At 36.1% G+C, this 18639-nt stretch overlaps 1 protein-coding gene across 6 annotated transcripts in view; it reads right to left on the bottom strand.

Annotated features, from left to right (window-relative positions):
• Nucleotides 1-3941: 3941 nt before the first annotated feature.
• ankrd7 (ankyrin repeat domain 7) overlaps nt 3942-18639 on the bottom strand; it is a 64058-nt gene continuing 49360 nt past the window's right edge. For all 6 annotated transcript variants that reach the window (XM_031898974.1, XM_031898973.1, XM_012959953.3 and 3 more), the window contains 14 exons: nt 18212-18352; nt 15284-16252; nt 13802-13954; nt 13341-13516; nt 12923-13016; nt 11764-11841; nt 10777-10911; nt 10274-10386; nt 9876-10011; nt 7909-8199; nt 6286-6521; nt 5495-5723; nt 5308-5353; nt 3942-4348 (listed from right to left, as the gene is read on the bottom strand). In XM_031898974.1, coding sequence (XP_031754834.1) covers nt 4197-4348; nt 5308-5353; nt 5495-5723; nt 6286-6521; nt 7909-8199; nt 9876-10011; nt 10274-10386; nt 10777-10911; nt 11764-11841; nt 12923-13016; nt 13341-13516; nt 13802-13954; nt 15284-16252; nt 18212-18352 — 2949 coding nt within the window. In that variant the 3' untranslated portion in view covers nt 3942-4196. The remainder of the gene's footprint in view (nt 4349-5307; nt 5354-5494; nt 5724-6285; nt 6522-7908; nt 8200-9875; nt 10012-10273; nt 10387-10776; nt 10912-11763; nt 11842-12922; nt 13017-13340; nt 13517-13801; nt 13955-15283; nt 16253-18211; nt 18353-18639) is intronic.

Here is an 18639-nt window from a genome sequence, read left to right on the forward strand (position 1 = left end):
TGCAGTTGCATTGTTAGGATTTTTTGATGCAAAAATGAATTTACAGCTCAACTGCAGATCAAATGCTGAATTTGCTGTTTGGGTAAATATTTCTCAAATAGATGCAGTTTCTCCCAGCTGACTCATATACCATGAATTTTGAAACTCTAATAACTTACATTTTGATCATTTTCCCATTGTACATGTTTTTTCACTAAATCATTTCATTTTTCATCTTGTCATAGCCCATGTAGGAGATAAAATGACGCTTGATTTGCAGATGCTCTATGGACTAATTTTAGAAAAAATGTATAACTTGGTATATTTGTGTAAGACATGGGTGCCAGTTTTTAATTCTCCTGCACCACCTTTGTATGATTTGTAGGGCTACCTTATTGTAAAGGGCTTTTCTAATGCATGCAACTTAGATGGTGTGTTAAGAAGGGCCTGGTATTGTTACTTAATCACCCAGTGCACAAAAAAGCTACTGTTAGAAATGGAGGAGGTGCAAACTATGGTGTAACTATGTTAACAAAATATAGAAATGTTTTTTTTTTTAAGGGAGCTAAAGCATAAAGGACACTGGAGAGGCCCCCCAAACACATTAACAGTGTCATGTGGATGACGCGATAACTCATGAGCCATCCTCTAAACTGCTTATTCTGGTTAGATGTGATGCAGGTATAGCATTATCCAGAATGCTTGAGACCTGGGGTTTTGTGGATAAGGAATACCTTAAACTACCATTCCCAGAATGCATTGCTTGTACTTGGAACAAGGCAAAGGAGTAGGGAATGATCCATTAGCACCAGGAGCAGGGAATTGACAACCTTACATGGTTTATTCCAGTGCTGTCCAACTGTGTGGCCCCCCACCTGTCTGGCTGCTTTGATGGCTTACCTTTGAGTAAGCATTAAATGGTATCAGTACTGAGATTAACTGGCCCCCTGCATGGTTAACACCTCAGATTCAGGCTGTAATCCCTCTGTATTGTTTAAAAATGTAATCCCCTGTGTTTTTCACACCTTTTAATACCTGCAGTGTTCACACCTCAGGCTCAGACTGTAATCACTCCCATTGTTCACTTCTTCACACCTCAGACATAGGTACTGTAGGCAGAGTATGGCACACACAGGCAGCATAGGTCAGGGAGGGTATGGCACACACAGGAAGGGTAGGGCAGGCAGAGTATGGCACACAGAGGCAGCATAGGGAAGGCAGAGTATGGCACACACAGACAGGGTAGGGCAGGCAGAGTATGGCACACACAGACAGCATAGGACAGGCAGAGTGCTGCCTGTGTGTGCCATACTCTGCTTGCCCTATGCTGCTTGTGGGAGGTGAACCTGGCAGGGGTTTGTTGTGGGAGTTTGTTAGCAGTTGGAAATAGCCATTAAATGGACCCTAAGGTGTGTAATTATGTACTGGGGGTTGCTCTGCTATCCACAGGGGAGGAGGAGGCATATGGAATTTAAAGGTATATCTTAATATGACATAATTCTTTCACATATGAATGATGGTTGATATCCCTACAGTAAGGACCAAGCATTTGGGATTTTGCTGTGCTACCACCATTGTGATAAAATAGGTGTGGTTTGAAGTGGGTGTGGTTTCAAAAAGGGGAGTGGTCAAAACTGTCTTCCATTAGCGGCCCTCCACCATGTATGCTAGAGAAATTCCGGCCCTCGGCACCGTAGAAGTTGGACAGCACTGGTTTATTCCAAACAGTGGATTGATTGTGGAAAAAAAACATAAAAAAAACATATGTTTAATATATATAATAAGCATGAGCCCAGCTGTACAGCCTCATGTCGTATTTTTCCTTTAAATGCACTTCCTGTATAGTCAGATAAACCTAGGGTTTCTAACTGACATTCACAGTGAGCTGTTAAGCTTAAGGCCTGGTGGTGATATTCTAAAACTGCTAATATTTTTAGAAGCTGCACACAAGTTTTTCAAAGTGGCCTCTAAGCCATAACTGTTTATCAATACACAATTCCCTTTAGCAGTTTGGGGATGAGAAGTACTTGCCCATTGTTTGGAAGATACTACACAGACAAAAGATTTTTGTTAATAAAATATTTAATGTAAGCATATAACCGCTCTCATTTCACAGGTTTATAATAGAAACTATTGTTTAGATACAGTTTGAGAAATATAGCTTTGTTGTGTACTATCAGTATCTGTACCAGATCAGTTATGAATTCAAGCTTACAGAATGTAGCAAATGGGTGGATAAAACAGTGGAATTAAGACTGATAAAACCTACAAGTAGAAAAGCACCAAAGACCACAGAGTTATTTAAAATATCTATATTCATAAGACCTTAATAGGGATGTGCCAAATTCACTATTTTAGGATCTGGCTGAATCCCAAATCCTGCAAAAGGTTCAGCTGAATACTGAACCGAATCCAACCCCTAATTTGCATGTTTATGTGACAAAAAAAATCACATGATTTTAAGGATGACTCCAAATCCTGCTGAAAAAGGCTGAATCCTGGATTTGGTGCATCACTACTTGAATATTTCATATCATTGTTATCATGTATATTCCATGGTCAGTATAAAGTACTGCTAGCTCAACCTAAGCCCTTAGGGTAATTTGCAATGCCTCAGGTAACATTATATCCTCTAGCTAGTAAACTTACTTTATTCATGTGACAAAATATAAGAAAAAAGTAAAGAGACAATTCTAAAATAGAATCATTTTCTTAGCCTTTTCAAGTATTTTCTGGAGGTATTTTTCTGAGAATAAAATCTGGGTTCTTTGATGCTTTCCTCAGGCTTTTAAGATACAACGCTGTTTGTAGCAGTCGGCATATCTTTATTTCAACTGCAGCATTCAAACCCCATTATGGCTATGCAACTACTTTTATGCACTGATTGTAGCTGAATGAACTGGTTTATAAAAATACATTCTAGAAAATATTGGCACTAAAATCTGTTCTTTAGTATAAATACTGTTACAGAGTGAAAAGAGCACAGAATTCTCAAATAACGTACCCTTGCTAACAGATATTTGTAAGATATGTTACAAATGGAATATTCTTACATCATCAGACAGAATGCAAACAAGAACATGTATGGTTACATTTAACAGCAGCAAATGGTGCAAAACATGCACTCTTTCAACAAATGGTTTGACATAAGTGGACTCTTAAATAGTTACTAACAACATAAATAGATGCAGAACAAAAATCCAATATAAAAATAATACTACAATGTTCTTGCTAAATATGTACCGTAAATGTTTGTAGTGTCATTACAAGAAGTTCAGAGCATACCAGACATATCAATAGAGTGGTACAGCTGTATGTATAGATTGCCTGTATTGTTTCATATGCGGCCGGCTCCCTAGGGGCAAGCATAAGTACCAGTTTGGGTGAGGGGGCAAGGGAAGTACGTTGTATTGTTGGATGTTGGCAGCACTATAGCAGTGTAATCACAGCTTCATGGATTTTTAACACTGAGGACTGTACAAATGTTCAACTACAAGGAAAGGATTGAAACCAAGAAGTCTGCAAACCTGTGTTAAATTCAAACCACCTTCTGTGTTGTCTAGGGATGATGAAGACAAAGGTGTGTAATAGCAGCCATCAGCAACTCTCAAATAGAAACAAAACTCATGTACAGACTGCTTTAGTGTGCTGTGGATGGCTTAGGGTGTCGCAGGTTGTAGAAAATTGTATGTACAAGTGCATTGTGCAAGACAGTTGAAGGGGTGGTTCATCAGGTAACTTTTAGTATGTTATAGAATAGCCAATTACAAACAGCTTTTCAGTTAATCTTTATTATTTATTTTTTTCTAGTCCTTTAATCATTTTTTGCAGCTTTAAAAAAGGTATCACTGACCCCCGCAGCCAAACCAACTACTGCTGTGAGGCTACAGTTTTATTTATTATAACTTATTTTGATGCAGGTTCTCTCCTATTCACACACCAGCCTCTCATTCAAACCACTCCCTGGTTGCTAAGGTAATTTGGACCCTGGTAACTTGCTGAAACTCCAAACTGGAGATCTGATGAATACAAATTGAAATAATTAAAAAAAAATGATAAAAAATGAAGACCAACTGAAAATTGTTTTTGAATATCACTCTCTGCATCATACTAAAAGTCAACCTAAAGGTGAACAACCCCTTTAAGTAATATTTCCAGGTAAGTTAAAATATTCACATTATTGTAAACAGTTTAAGTTCATAAAGTTTAAATAGTGTTTAGATCTTGTAATTTTTCTTAAGGACCTCAAGATACTGCTGTGTGGCTCTGGAGACTGGGTCTTGGTCGACGTTTAAGTTTCTTAAGGATCCCGCAATGGAACCTACAGGAGAAACTCTTGCAGAGGAGCCAGATTCTAGTTCTGCATTCGCTATTAAAAAAAAAAAAAAAAAAAATTAAAACAAAGAACACTGTAAATGCAGCAAATTAAATATTTCTGTGAGGGTTAAAACAGAGCATGTACGTTTGTGACCTTCAAGCCACAAACAGGTTCTTCAGAGCATATTTTCCTTGACTGTACAGTAGGAAGAACTGACCAGCAGGCATTGCTGTTGTAACAAACTGCACCATATTAGTTTATAAACAGCTTGAAAGGGATTCTGTCATGGAAAAACATGTTTTTTTGCAGAACACATCAGTTAATAAAACGTCTCCAGCAGAATCCTGCATTGAAATCTGTTTATCAAAACCAAAAATATTTTTTATATTTAATTTTGAAATTTCATATGGGGCTAGTCATATTCTTTATTTCCCAGGATGCCACAACCATGTGACCTGTGCTGATAAACATTATAAACTTCAGTCCCCTCCCAGCAGCTGATCAGCAGAACAATGGGAAGGTAGCAAGATAGCAGCTTCCAGTAGATATCAGAAAACCAAGAAATCCAAGTCCGGTTTGGGACTCCTTCAGTTACATGGGAGTAGGAGAAACAATAGGTTACATGAAAGCAGTTCTGATGTGTAGCACTGGCTCCTTCTGAAAGCTCAGACTCAGGACAATGCACTGAGATGGCGCCTACACACCATTATTACAGCTATTAAAAAATATTTTTGTTTTGGTTCAAGAATAACATTTTAAATGGTAGAATTAATTATTTGTAATATACAGTACATAGTGTAATTTAGTAAAAAAAAAACACCTTAAAAATCATGACAAAATCCCTTTAATAGCTTTGCAATGATAAAAAAAATCTATGTAAAACTATGTAAAAGTGCTTAGAAGCACCTACTGTGATCAATTTTACGTAAATTTCATTTACATGCATAAACTGCCCTTTAACATGTTTATAAAAATAAAACACACAATTACAGGGAAAAATGTACACACACCTTGGTCCAATTCTTTAGTGATGTTTTTTTCCAGCTCCTGCTGCATCTAAAAGAAGAAAATAATTCAAGGTTAGATTCACCTATTTTATATGAACTGAAATGTATTCTTTCCATACTTGGCCTTGAAATACAAAGTATACTTACCTGTGATCACTTGCATGATACTTAGCAGATACAAGTTTCTTACCTTAGTAAGGTAGTTTTCTACTCTATTTGTATTCATTCCATTGGCTGTTGAACTAAGGAAGCTTCCTCCAAGTCTGAAACCACTATTAGAGAAATTCCCAAAGGAGCTTGCATCTACAACAGGACTTGTGGCAAGGCTGCCATTCATAATACTGCTGGCAATCAATGATTTGGTTCTTTGACGCTCATTGAGCAGCTTAGCATTGGCATCTGCAAGTCTTTCGTTAGATCTGTGGGTGTAGGTAAGTACTTCAGTTTAGTACGGATTTCATTATAAAAACCAATGTTAAAACAGCTTTCTTTAACTTGCTATTTAAATTATGAAGTGTTTCAAGTCAATGAAGACACAAGTGTTGGAATATTCTGTACTTTCTCAAAGATCCACTTCAATCCAAACTTTTATCACAGCAATGTAAATCTTATCAGGATTGTGCCTTGAAATGTATTTATGGGAAACATGAGGGAAATGTGTCTGAAAGTAGTTTTTTTTTTATAGACCACCAGGCTGAACAACCAACACTGAGGACTAGATGAAAATCATTTCACAGATTGTAAATTCTATAATATGCAGCCCTTCTGGCTGGGGGAGCGATTTTCCAACTGCTACTTTATTCCCTCTGTTACCCAGCCCCTAGACAATAAGCAGAGGCATGGAACCAGTGGACCCCAGGGGGCACAGAAAACAGCAGACAAGTACATCACCTGCTGCTGTTGTCTTCAGTTCCAACATATGAGTATGTCCACAGTACATATACAATAACCTCTACATAACTCCAGTATATTTTCAAGTACCTTTCAAGTTTTAATGCCAGAGAATTCCTATTTTTCAGTTCCTCATTGTATAGTTCCTTGAATCGTTCAAGTTCTGTTTGAGTGGACTCTCTCTGGAGCATGTTTTCTTGCTGAGCATTTTTTATTTTACCGAGATCAGATTCTAGCTCTTGAATTCTGTGCTCCATTTGATTTCTTACTGAAGCATCATTTGCAGCTCTTATTTGTTCCAGTGTCTCCTGTGATGCAGCCTGTGACTGAAAATCAAAAAATTGGTTTTGTCACTAAACACAAATGTAATATGTGTATAATTTGATCAAACAATGCATACTACTTATACTATACATCCCAACAAATGCCAATATATGAAATTAGAAATACTGATTCAGCAGAACAGGGAGCTAAAATCTTGGTTTTTCAGATAAAGGTTTATTTCCCTAATATGGGGTACTAGTTCTTAAAGGAGAAGGAAAGCTATAATCACTGGGGGGTGCCAAATAATCACTTATCTGATACCCTGGTACTCCTGTTATAGGAAAACTGTGCCAGCCAGAGTACCTGTAAAGCGAAAAGCTAAAATACACGTAGAGACAATTATCAGTAAATTAAGTAGTTGCTACAAGTAGTTCTGTGTTGTAGGGCAGTGACACACGGGGAGATTAGTCACCCGCAATAAATCTTCACTATAGCGGGCGACAAATCTCCCGGCATGCCATCCCATCGGCAAGAATCTATATCGCCGGTGGGATGGTATACGCATTGCTTCGGTCGCCTGAAGTTGCCTCGCAAGGAAACTTCGGTCGACTTCGGAAAACTGATGCGATGTGTATACCATCCCACATTCTTGCCGGTGGGATGGCATGTCGGGGAGATTAATCGCCCGCAATAGTGAAGATTTATCGCGGGCGACTAATCTCCCCGTGTGCCACTGCCCTTAGGCTACTAAAGTACATTTGTAAAATAGCGCTGTAATGCTATCAACTTGGATTCATGCTGGTTAACAATTCACCTTTAAATAACCTTTTGTTTGTTTAAGATAAGCTTATTATAAGAAATGTTTTAACTGCTCATACTTTTAACCATTTTCTATTGGTCTATTCTGCCTTTTTTGAGTGCCTATCTGACTGTCAGGGTCACAAATCATGGCAACAAAAAATAATTGCTTGTAAGGCTTTAAGTTTGTTATTATTTTTAATTACTTAAATTTTTGTTGAGGCCCTCTGCTATTTATCTTTAATTCTGCATTGCTAACTTCTGCCTGATTGCTGGGGTAATTCAGCCATAGCAATCAGACAGCTGTAAATATTCCAAGCATCAGTATAAACATAATTCAAAAATCACAACAATAAAAAAAAAAAAAAAAAGGCCAAATAGATATTGTCTTAGAATACCACAGTCTACTATCAGTTCATTTTAAGAGGAAGAGCCCTATTAATATCAAGTATAACATACAGAATCATTTTACTACAGATAATAAGACATAACAGTTAAAAATGAAGAATTGTAAAAGCTATATAAAAAGGGAGAAATGTCAATGCTGTATTTCAGGGATTTCATAATACTGTTTTCTCATATAAAATACCCTATCCTTGTATAGAATATAAATCATTATCAAGTATGGCAGACTAAATAAAAGACAGATACCTGAAGAAACAGATTAACTTCTTCTAATTTCTGTTTTAATTCAAGTCTTCCTCTTTCTTCTATTTCTCGCTTGTGCTTTTCAATAAGACTTTGATCCACCTTGTTTATCTCTATCTGCCGCTTTAAGTTAGCTACTTCATCTTCTAGCTGCCTCTTGCCCTTTTCTAAGTGTTCCTGACTCTTGTGAAACATCTTCATAGACGATAACTGTTGTTGCAGATCTCGATTTGCAGCTTCCAGCTGCTTATAATTTGAGGATTCGTTTTCCAGACGAAAAGAAAGTTCATTAATCTGTGAGAAGAACAGGCTTAATTGTATAAGATGACATTATGCATTTCGCATAAGGGTGGAGACACAGGGAGCTACTAGTAGCAGCTACCTGTCACGACTACAAAAATAGACAATGCTGATCATTTACTGATAATTGTCTCTACGTGTGTTTTAGCAGAGGCAATTTTCAGTATTGTCTTTGGAAGGGTATATTTTTGTTGTTTAGTATCTGTGACAAGTAGCTCCATGTGTCTTCGCCCTAAAAAAAAAGCGACCCCATTTCTAAGAAGCAACAGAAATAAAATCAGTTACTAGGGATAACATTCTGCAGCACAAAGCAGATACTAGACAGAACATTTCATTAACCAGACTAGTGATTTCAACCATAGCTGTTACACATAAAGTGAAGCTATCAATGTGTGATGCTGTAGTGTTATCTATAACTGCCCAAAGCATTCCACTGATTCCCCAAGGGCTTCCACACATTCTTAAAGTCAATTGGTGCTGATTACAGAGCCCACATATATTATATATATAATAAAAGGCACTAAGTTTGCCCAGGAGCAGTAACCCATAGCAACCAACAAGACATTTAAACAGGTGACCAGTAAATGCTACCTGTTGATTGGTTGCTAAGAGTTAATGCTCCTGGGCAAACTTAGTGCCTTTTATTACATAACCCCAAAATTGTCTAAGGCTGGTGGCATAGAGGGAGATTAGTTGCCCACAATAAATCTTTGGCTACCGCTGGTGACTAATCTCCCCAAAATGCCTTCCCACCAGCAAGAATGTGAATCATTGGTGGGATGGCACACGCATCACTTTGGTTTTCTGAAGTTGGCAGAAGTTTACTCATGAGGCAACTTCGGAAAACTGAAGCAACACGTATGCCATTCCACCGGCATTTCACATTCTTGCCGAGGAGATAAGTCGCCTGCAGCAGAGATTATTTATCGCGGGCGACTAATCTCCCGGTGTTAAAAGAATAAGGGGTACATTTATCATGCTGTGTAAAAAGTGGAGTGAAACACTACCGGTGATGTTGCCCAGGGCAACCAATCAGCAATTAGATTTCAACAGTTAGAAAACCAAAGCAAAGCATATGATTGGCTGCTATGAACAACATCACCGGTGATGTTTTACTCCACTTTTTACACAGCATGATAAATATACCCCTAAATCTCTTGAAGGAACCCTCCATGAAATCCTGAGGTGTGTTATGCCTCATACATACTGCATAACATAAAATAATTTATGTTATATGCATAGGAATGTAACAAAGCAGTACTGTTCATATAGTAAGCCCAATATTCAATATAAAATATATTCAGGGGCCATGTTTTACTCTGATTATGTTTTAAAAAGAAATCTGTGGCTTACATTTATATTAGAGACTACATCTGCCACGCAGACTTCCAATTTTATTGCAGTGTAATAGAAAATTATTTGAAGAAGCCTTTGAATAAGAAGCTTCCAATATGCCCAATGTCTGTTATTTCTTCATCTGTTCACTGTGGGATTTATTACACAAACTGGACTACCAATATAATGCAATAAATACAAAAACACATTTGTTTTTTTTTCATAATTTTCCTCTTCTTAGGATTCCTATATTTACAGTTTTAATTACTAAATGCAACAGAAATATCATGGCAAACGTGTACTATTGATATTGTGGACTGTGGAAAAAGCAAGACCTTTTCTTTTAACTTCATGATGTCAATCTCTTTTTCAAAGTGTGTGCTCTTGAACCCATCTTGAGTACTTTGTTGGGTGCCAACAGATTCAAGTTCTTTTATTTTCTTTTTTGCAGTTTTCAGGAGTTTTTTCAGTCTACAACAAAAAGAAATATATCCAACCTGAAATATATCCAACTGTTAATATGCTGTGACAAAGAACTGGCAAAATGTGTACTTCTGCATTTTGCCAGTTCTTTCGGCTGAAGCTTGGTAGTCTTAATAAGGCAACTTTATTTGTTAATTATATGGCAAATGACAGATGACAAGATTGTCAGGATGTGCATAGTTAAAAATATGATACGATTTTTTATTCCTCCCAAAGACATAAAGCTTTTTCTTTTTAAGTATATAATTACCCAGAAATGTCTCTTTGTAACTCCGCATTCCTCTTTATTTCCTGGTCAAAGCGTGCCTCCATTGATCGTTTGTGTTCTATTAACTTTTTCACTTTCTTTTTTTCACTTTCAACCTAAAATATATAATTATTATTTTTTTTTGTATGCAGGAGGAAACTGGTGTGTCCTAAGGAAAAAAAACCCACAAGGACGGGTAGAACATATATACTACATGCACAGAGTGTCCTGGTTGAAATCAGTCCCAGTGCTACAAGTGCTCAGTAATACTAGCTACTGCGCCACAATGCTGTAGCAAAGGAAACTTATATACAAAGTATAATAAAAGTTCTATATAGGAAAAGGTTCTATAGGAAGGTTTTGCAAAACTGCATGGAAGCTAAATATTAAATAATACATATTAAATAATTTCCCAGTAAAATTTTTAAACAAACATCATAAATGCATTGTGTCCAAAAACACTGCATTCCCCACAAAACACAAATACATATGGAGGTGATATTTACTTGGTCTGCAAACTCTGCCTTTTCATGTTCAAGTTCTGCCAAGCGGATTCCTAATCGCGATCTTGACTTTAGTTCTTCTTCCCACAGGTTATGCGAGTCCTGTGCACTTTGAGACAATGCTGTTTGCTTATGCACCTTAATCATAAAGATAACTGTCAAACATACAGTATGTATCTGTTTAAACAATGCATTCATATCAGTGTAAATGGATACAATTTCTATAATTACATTTATTTGAATCAATTTTACCCTAAGGCTCGTGACCTACAGGGAGGTTAGTTGCTACTACAGGCGACTAATCCCCAAAATGGCGTTCCACTGGCAACAAATTGAAACACCAGTAGAAAGGCAAGTGTGTCACTTCTTTTTCTGAAGTTGCGTGAAGTTGCCTGCAGGAGGAAATTTTTCACAACTTTGTTTTTCCAAAGTGACACATATGTCTTTCCAGGGCGATTCATTTTATTGCTGGTGCATTTTGGGGAGATTAGTCGCCCACAGTACCACAGATTAACCGCAGGTGCCTAATCTTTCCATGGCCATGAGCCTCAGAGTGAAATTGATTTAAATAAATTTAATTATAGGAAACCTGTTCTTAGTCGGGAAACATTCTGCAGAAGCTGGGCGCAAAAGAAAAGTCTATAGGTTATTTGGGGGTAAAACACACATCACAGCACTAGATTATTTTTGTGGTGGGTATATTTTTTATATACTATTATATTACAGTGCTCCGTTTTAACATTTGGGACAAAGACAGTGTCAACAGTTTGGCTGACATGGGAAGGACTCCTAATTCATTAAAGTAGGTAGTTCTTGATCTCTAACCACACAAGCAAGAAAGTGTTGGTGATAGCAGAAAATTAACCTCAACACATAACAGTTCATTACATCTAGGAAGTGCTAAAGAGGAAGAAGTGACCCGCCTCCAAAATGCTGCAAAGGAAAAAACAATGTTGAAAAATAAAAAAAACAAAACAAAAAACCTTTTACCTGATGGTTTAATTTTTCTTCTAATCCCATTTTTGAGGACTGTAAAGACGCTATTAATTCTTCCAATTTGTGACGTATCTGCAAAATGAAAAATATGAAAGAACCATTTAATTTAGGCTAAAGGATGTCTCATTTATATATTATTTAAAGAAGAAGTAAACCTTTTTTTTTCTATCATAATAACATACCTTAGTCCCTGCATTCAGTCTGATCTGGTTTCTGATTTATAAGTTGACATCTCCAGCTCCTTTCCTCATCTTCCTGGTACAGCAGAAACCCAGCCCCCCTCTTCCTGTTCAGATCTCCTCATCTCTTTGACTAGAGGTAGTTCAAGAGAAGAGCCTTCTCTGCATGCATGACAGAGAAGAAGCTTTCTGTGAATGCACAGAGAAGCTGGAGCCAGTGTGTAGCAGCAGCTTTTTTCTGTGCCCATACATAACTGCCCGACTCACTGTGCATTCCCAGAAAGCTCTCCTCTTCCACTACAGAAAGCTGAACAGGAAGAGGGGGCAGGGCTTCATGCTGTACCAGGAAGATGAGGAAAGGAGCTGGAGATGTCAACTTATAAATCAGAAACCAGATCAGACTGAATGCAGGGACTAAGGTATGTTATTAATTTTAAAGACAGGAAAAGAAAAAAAAAAAAAAAAAGGTTTACTTCTCCTTTAAAAGGGATGCAATTCCAAAAATAACATTTGGCGTAACGAAAGACAATAAAATTCCATTTCTTCATAAGTCTGTGATAAAAAAAAAAAATGTTTCTATAGACAGAACAATGCTAACAATTTTTATTTCATAAGAAAGACTTATCTGACAAGTAACTGCAGTTTATTTTAACGTAGCTGAAGACTGATACCTACCCCTTATTTCACTTCTGGACAGCCCTTTTTACTGCTCTTTAAGGGCTATGACACATGTAGCTGCAAAATTACCTTTCCTTTAAATCTGAGACTTCTATATTTATGATGTAAAAACCTAATTTTTAGAGTATTTACATAGTATGCAAATAAACATTTTAGCCCCTCTTTTAAAAAAAACAAAAAAACAAACACAAAAAAAAAACATTTTTTTAAATTTTTTTTTACCATGGCAGCAGTGTAGAGTTTCCAGAGTTACCTTTTAACATGCACTTTTTTAAAACTACACTTAAAAAACGTACTGAAAGAGTTTCCCGGAGTTCTTTCTGAAGTATATCAATCTGTCCTGCTTGTTGTTTTGCAGTTGCTTCAAATTTGGCATTTTCAATTTCAAGTCTGAAAAACACAATTGTAAATCAAATTCCATTGGATACAGATTAAAAAAGCAGCTATTCTTTTTATAGTCATTGAAACATAGAAATATATATTTTTACTGTACACATGGAGAATAAAATACATTGTATTCAAATTAAAAAAATGCCATGTGTTTGACTTCAAGTGAAAGATAAATGTATGCAAGTATTTTGGGAAATCTTAAAGAACCAATGTAAGTATTCACTCTGGATCAATTACAATCATACATGTGAAACTGTCCCTAAACCATCTAATGGGTTATGGCCAAATCTCCTAGGTTTGTGAGACACATTTTGTAGCGCCTACTTTTGTACATGTCCTTCCAGTTCTTTAATGGCATTTTCATCTCCAGCGGCTGCTGAGGAATATTCCTGAACTTTCTGAGATACAGCCATTACTTCACGTTCTTTATCTTCTAACAAATTCTTTAACTGATGGTGGAGTCTTTCTGCCTGATTACACTGCTCTTCTAAATCTTGCACCTGCAAAAACAAACTTGTGAATCTCTCAAAAATGTATAGTGTATAGTTATTATTGTGTGTGCACATTTATACACAAAGTGTAGACAGTTCAGCAAACACTGCTTTAAAAGGGTAATAAAATGATATAACCCTCTTGTAAACAATGTCATAAAAGATCAAATTGTACATTTTTGCAAGATAATTCCTAGCAGTTTTGCTCTTACACCTGACATTTCAACAATAGGAAATACAGGTTTTCTACATTTAGAATATTTGTAAAATGATTGTGTAAAAGTTGCACTGTACTTTAATTCTGAACTTTTCTACTTCTTTCTGAAGGATTTGCTTTTCCCCCTCAATGTCATTTCGATAACGTGTAATAACTTCCAGAGAGGCCTCTGACATTGATAATTTCTTCAAAGCATCAGCAAGTTCTTGTTGCAACTGTCTTAGCGTGCTCTAAAAAAAACAAATCACAAGAGAACACCGCATTCAGACCACAAAGAAATTTTTTTACAATGGTTTTACAAAATATAAAGGTTTTTGTACATTTCCCTTATCTTAGCTATACTTCATAAGAGTTCATAGATTAAACTCAGTTTGCAGAAAGCCGTCTTCCCATATTGCATTCAGAAGGGTGGTCACATTTGTTTCACTCTGTTCTTTTGATTTATTAGGTTATTATTTTCGACTATTAGGTGTGTATGTATACTGTATATAAAACAAACTTGTATTTAGTCTGGATCAGATAAAGGATGTCAAAAGCCAGATCTGAAAATCTTTATGCAGTGTTTTTACTTGTAATCTGTACAGATGATTCATTTGTGTAACCCTGTTTATATTCTTTAAGAATATTAAAGAGAACTAAACTTAAAATCACTGGGGGTGCCAAAATTTAGTTTTCTGCTAACAGGAGCACTGGTCTTGGGTAGCGGCTAATTATAATAAATTATGGGGCTCATTTTTAATTTCAAATTTCAATTTTTTTTTAAAAATGCTGCAACATTTCCGAGATTTACTATGTGTTTTAACAGCTAAAAATCTGAATTCGACAAATCGCCAGATTAAACTTGTAGAGTTCATGTCGAAGTCAATGGCAAAGGTCCCTTTCCATGAAGTTTTTTCTTTCGTCTCGAAATTTTGCTGGGTTGTCTGAAAATCATGACTTTTTTGAATTGTTACAGCAACAATTCGACAAAGTTAGGATTTTTGCAGCGAGAATTCAATAAAGTTGGGTAATTTATGACTTTTCTCGGAGAGACTTTTCCTTGCAACGTTTTTTTAGTAACTATCAGACATTATGGAAAACAAATTTGAAAATGAAAAAAAATGAGAAATTATGGAATTTTATTAAATCTGCCCCTATAAGTCTGTCTCTAGATAAAACTTTTGAAGCACAGTCATAGGGCTTTTTTTTACTTATAGGTTGCACAGTATACGTGCGGTATTTTGGCTTACCAGCTACAATTTCCTAAATCCGAAGTGCCTTGAATATTCTTATATGGGGTGCTTTTTTTACAGCGTGCTTGCGAAAATCTTGCCTTCACAGAGTGACCAACAGACACTGGCAGGACTAAAGCAATGGCAGAATCGTTACTCATTTTCCTGAAGTCTAGTCGGACTAATTACATGCAATATTACTGAAAATTTTACTTTCAGTACTGCTACAGGTAATAGGATACCACATTAGGAAAATGTTTGTCCCCATTTGTATTCTTACTGTACTGTAAAATCGTATATACGCACACATAATTAAAACATATGTGAAAACACTAGAGTAAACCTTACCTCTCTCTCCACTTTTTCAGTTTCAAGTCTATAAAGTTGTTCCCTGGTCTCATTATATTTAATGATCAAGTCTTTGTTCCTTTCTTCAATTATCTGAACTTGCCTCTCTGCATCTGCTCGAATTTTGGCAATGATCTCTGTAAATTTGTCCTGGACATCACTTACGGTTTTATCTTTGATAATACCTTTATTATTTACATCTTCAATTTGCTGGCGGAGCAGCATGTTCTCACTTTGGATCTGTGCTAATTTTTCTTGTAAGGACTCTTGCTTAACAGTACTTTTGCATATTTTGTCTTTTTCAAGTTGGAGTGTGTGTTCAAGTTCCTTTATTCTACCACATGTGTGGGTTAGCTCTCTTTGGGTGCTTTCAGAAAGAATGACTTTGTCTTGGAGAGACGTATTTGTCTGGCGAAGTTCATTCTCCAGACTGTTGGACTTGGTCTCAGCTCTGATAAGTTGCTGGGACAGGTTGTTGTTGTTTTCCCTAATGGTGGACAACTCATGATTTAATTTATCTTGTGAACGCAGCCACTCATCTCGCTCTCTCTGTAAGGTGCGTTCAACTTCTATTTTTAAAGCCTGATTCCTTTCTACTTCCTGTAATGTAGAGGTCAAACGTGAGCGAATGGACTCTAGTTCTGTTTCTAGCCTGTCCTTGCCTTGTTTTTCATGCTCTAACTTTGAACACAGCATGGTATTCTCTGTCTTAAGTGCATGAAGCTGACTATTATATTGTATTACAGTTTGTGTTAAAGTTTCTTCATTCATTTTAAGATCTCTTCTAAGATCAGCAATCTTTTCCTTTAGATTTTCATTTTCATCCATATATTTGCTTTCTTCTTGTTGATTCTGAGATCGAACATGATCCAGTTCTAATTTAAGTACATTCATTTCCTCTTGCAAGTTGCTATTTTGCAGGATTAGATCTTTCTCTCTTTCATCTATTTTAGAAAGTTGTCCATGAACCTACAAAGAAAAATATATAGCAGAATTCTGGTTATTTGCCTCTTTTGCAACATGCTCTAGGTGATCTATAGATCCATATAATTTGTTCTGCCTCTATCAAAATATGCCTCACCATTTGTACTACAAAGCATGTTCAGCATGAACATATTTTTTGCCTATTGTTTTTTGTTATTTCTTGAGCTAAACAGGGAAACAGGTTATACAACCACCCTCCATACTTTGTTGTGACTGTTAGCATACAGGGGGATTATCTGTGTACTGGTAATCTAGCTACGTCACAAGGACGAAACACAGCATAGCTTCAACTAAAGCTATAGAGTTTTAGAACAAAAAGTATGCTCAGCATACAGCATACACTCAAATAGTGAGTTCAGTATGATCACTGAACTCACTATTTAACAATGTGGTATACTGCCACTTTAAAGATGAACTGAACATTAAAGGGGAATCAAGGGAAAAAATCACAAAATATAAAATGCAATATTACCTTTGCAAAGCTAGTAAAACTTACACAATCACTTACACAATAAACAACTGTGGTTGGTACGTAACTTATGTAAGTTTCTACATAAGTTACATAAATTCCAAGGCAATTGAAAGACAGTTCAGAATAGCTTGACAGGGGCAGGCAGCAGCAAACTCCACTGATCACCAATGAGTAAAATAAGGTAATTTTCACTGCCCCTAATAAAATGACTTATTAGCACATTAATTAATGGAACTTTTTATATCAACTACTTATTATAGAGTAACATCAGCTGTTTATATTGGAGTCCATTTATTGAATTATTTGAGTTATCACCTATTATAGACTGTAAGATCTTTGGGCAGGGCCTCTTCACCTTTTGTATCAGTTATTGGTTTCTTTGTATGCATTTACAGGGTATGTTTCCCTATATAGTTACACCCCTGCTTTTCATGTCGTAGCTGGTTATTTTGGAACAGTCTAAATATGCCTAAGCAAAGGGAGCACCCATCAATGTATCTGACCTAACTGTCTATCTAAATCTGACTTCATCTCCTGCATGAAGAGAATTAGATTAAGAGGGGGATAGTGAAGAGTAAATTTTCTATGTGATGAAACTTAGATTGCATTTTAATTTTTGCAATAGATAGATAGAAAAAGATTATTTGTTATATTAGCAAAATTCAAACTTGAAATTTTTCCAAACTCAAATGTTTACTTAAAAAACTTGATCTCATAAACCCATGGAAAAAAACCTGAATGCAATTCGTATTGTACCCATCATCTTCAAAAAAAAAAAAAATAGAAAAATTTGAAAAACCCGAATTGAAAAAAAGAATTTTTTTTTAACCATAATTCAAATGCATGGAGTTTAGGCTCAACAAAAAAAAATACAACTATCTGTACAAATTCAAACATTGATAAATCAGCCCCTTAGCCAAGAGATTTGTGCCACATGTTTTGGCCTTCTGTACTAGCCCCAGGTCCCCACAGTCCTTCAGCAGCAAAAATCTGTGCCTCCATATTTTCTGCTGTTTGGCAGGATCTGTGCCTCTGTCAGGAACTGTGTGCGGGACAATTATTTGATCAAATCGGCATGCTGAAAGGATATGGCAAAACCTCAGATAAATAGTTAAACTACAAAATGACAAAATGAAAAAGCTGAAAGCCAGTTGCAAAGGTCTTGAGAGGTCTTAGAATACTGCTGCCTACTCTGTAATAAAAGTTACTAGGTTTACTGAAGCTTTAAGAATGAAACCATTGTATTTTAAATTAGCTTATCGGTTATCTGCAATTTAAAGTGGACTTTAGAGCCAATCATGGCTGCTTCTCCTGCTACAAGGTGGCAATTTACATTTTAATTGAATTAGAATTTCAGAAGCAAACACTGCTTTTACCAGAATAAGTTAATAGCCCGTTATACTTAAATGTATTAAAAAGCCTTTCATTTTTGTGTTTTATTCCTAATCTTCCTTAATAAAATATGTCATTACTTCAGCATTTTTTGTCCACATTTTCTCATTTTCTATCTCTTCACTTTTCCTCCTTATATTATTTAGGATATCTTCTTGAGCAATTCTTGCATTATGCTCATGGGATAATAATCTTTGCACTTCATTACGTTCTTCTTCAACCTGACAAAATATAAAATAAGTTGAATGTTCTAAAACACACGTATAACGTAACTAATAAAGTGTAATTAGGTTAAGCAATTTACAAAGGTATAAACTTTTCTACATTAAAGGACATGTAAACCCCACACACAAAAATCTAATCAGTGAACAGGCTCTTTGAAATCTTTCAATACCTGCCACACTGGTTGTCCAGAGGTTAATAGTAAGGCTGCAACATCTCCTTAATCACTTAGAAATCCTTCTCCTCCTGTAACCCACTCGGCCCCCTTCCTTCAGAAACTTGCTTT

This window comes from Xenopus tropicalis, chromosome 3, assembly GCF_000004195.4.
Source record: "Xenopus tropicalis strain Nigerian chromosome 3, UCB_Xtro_10.0, whole genome shotgun sequence".
Taxonomy (NCBI): domain Eukaryota; kingdom Metazoa; phylum Chordata; class Amphibia; order Anura; family Pipidae; genus Xenopus; species Xenopus tropicalis.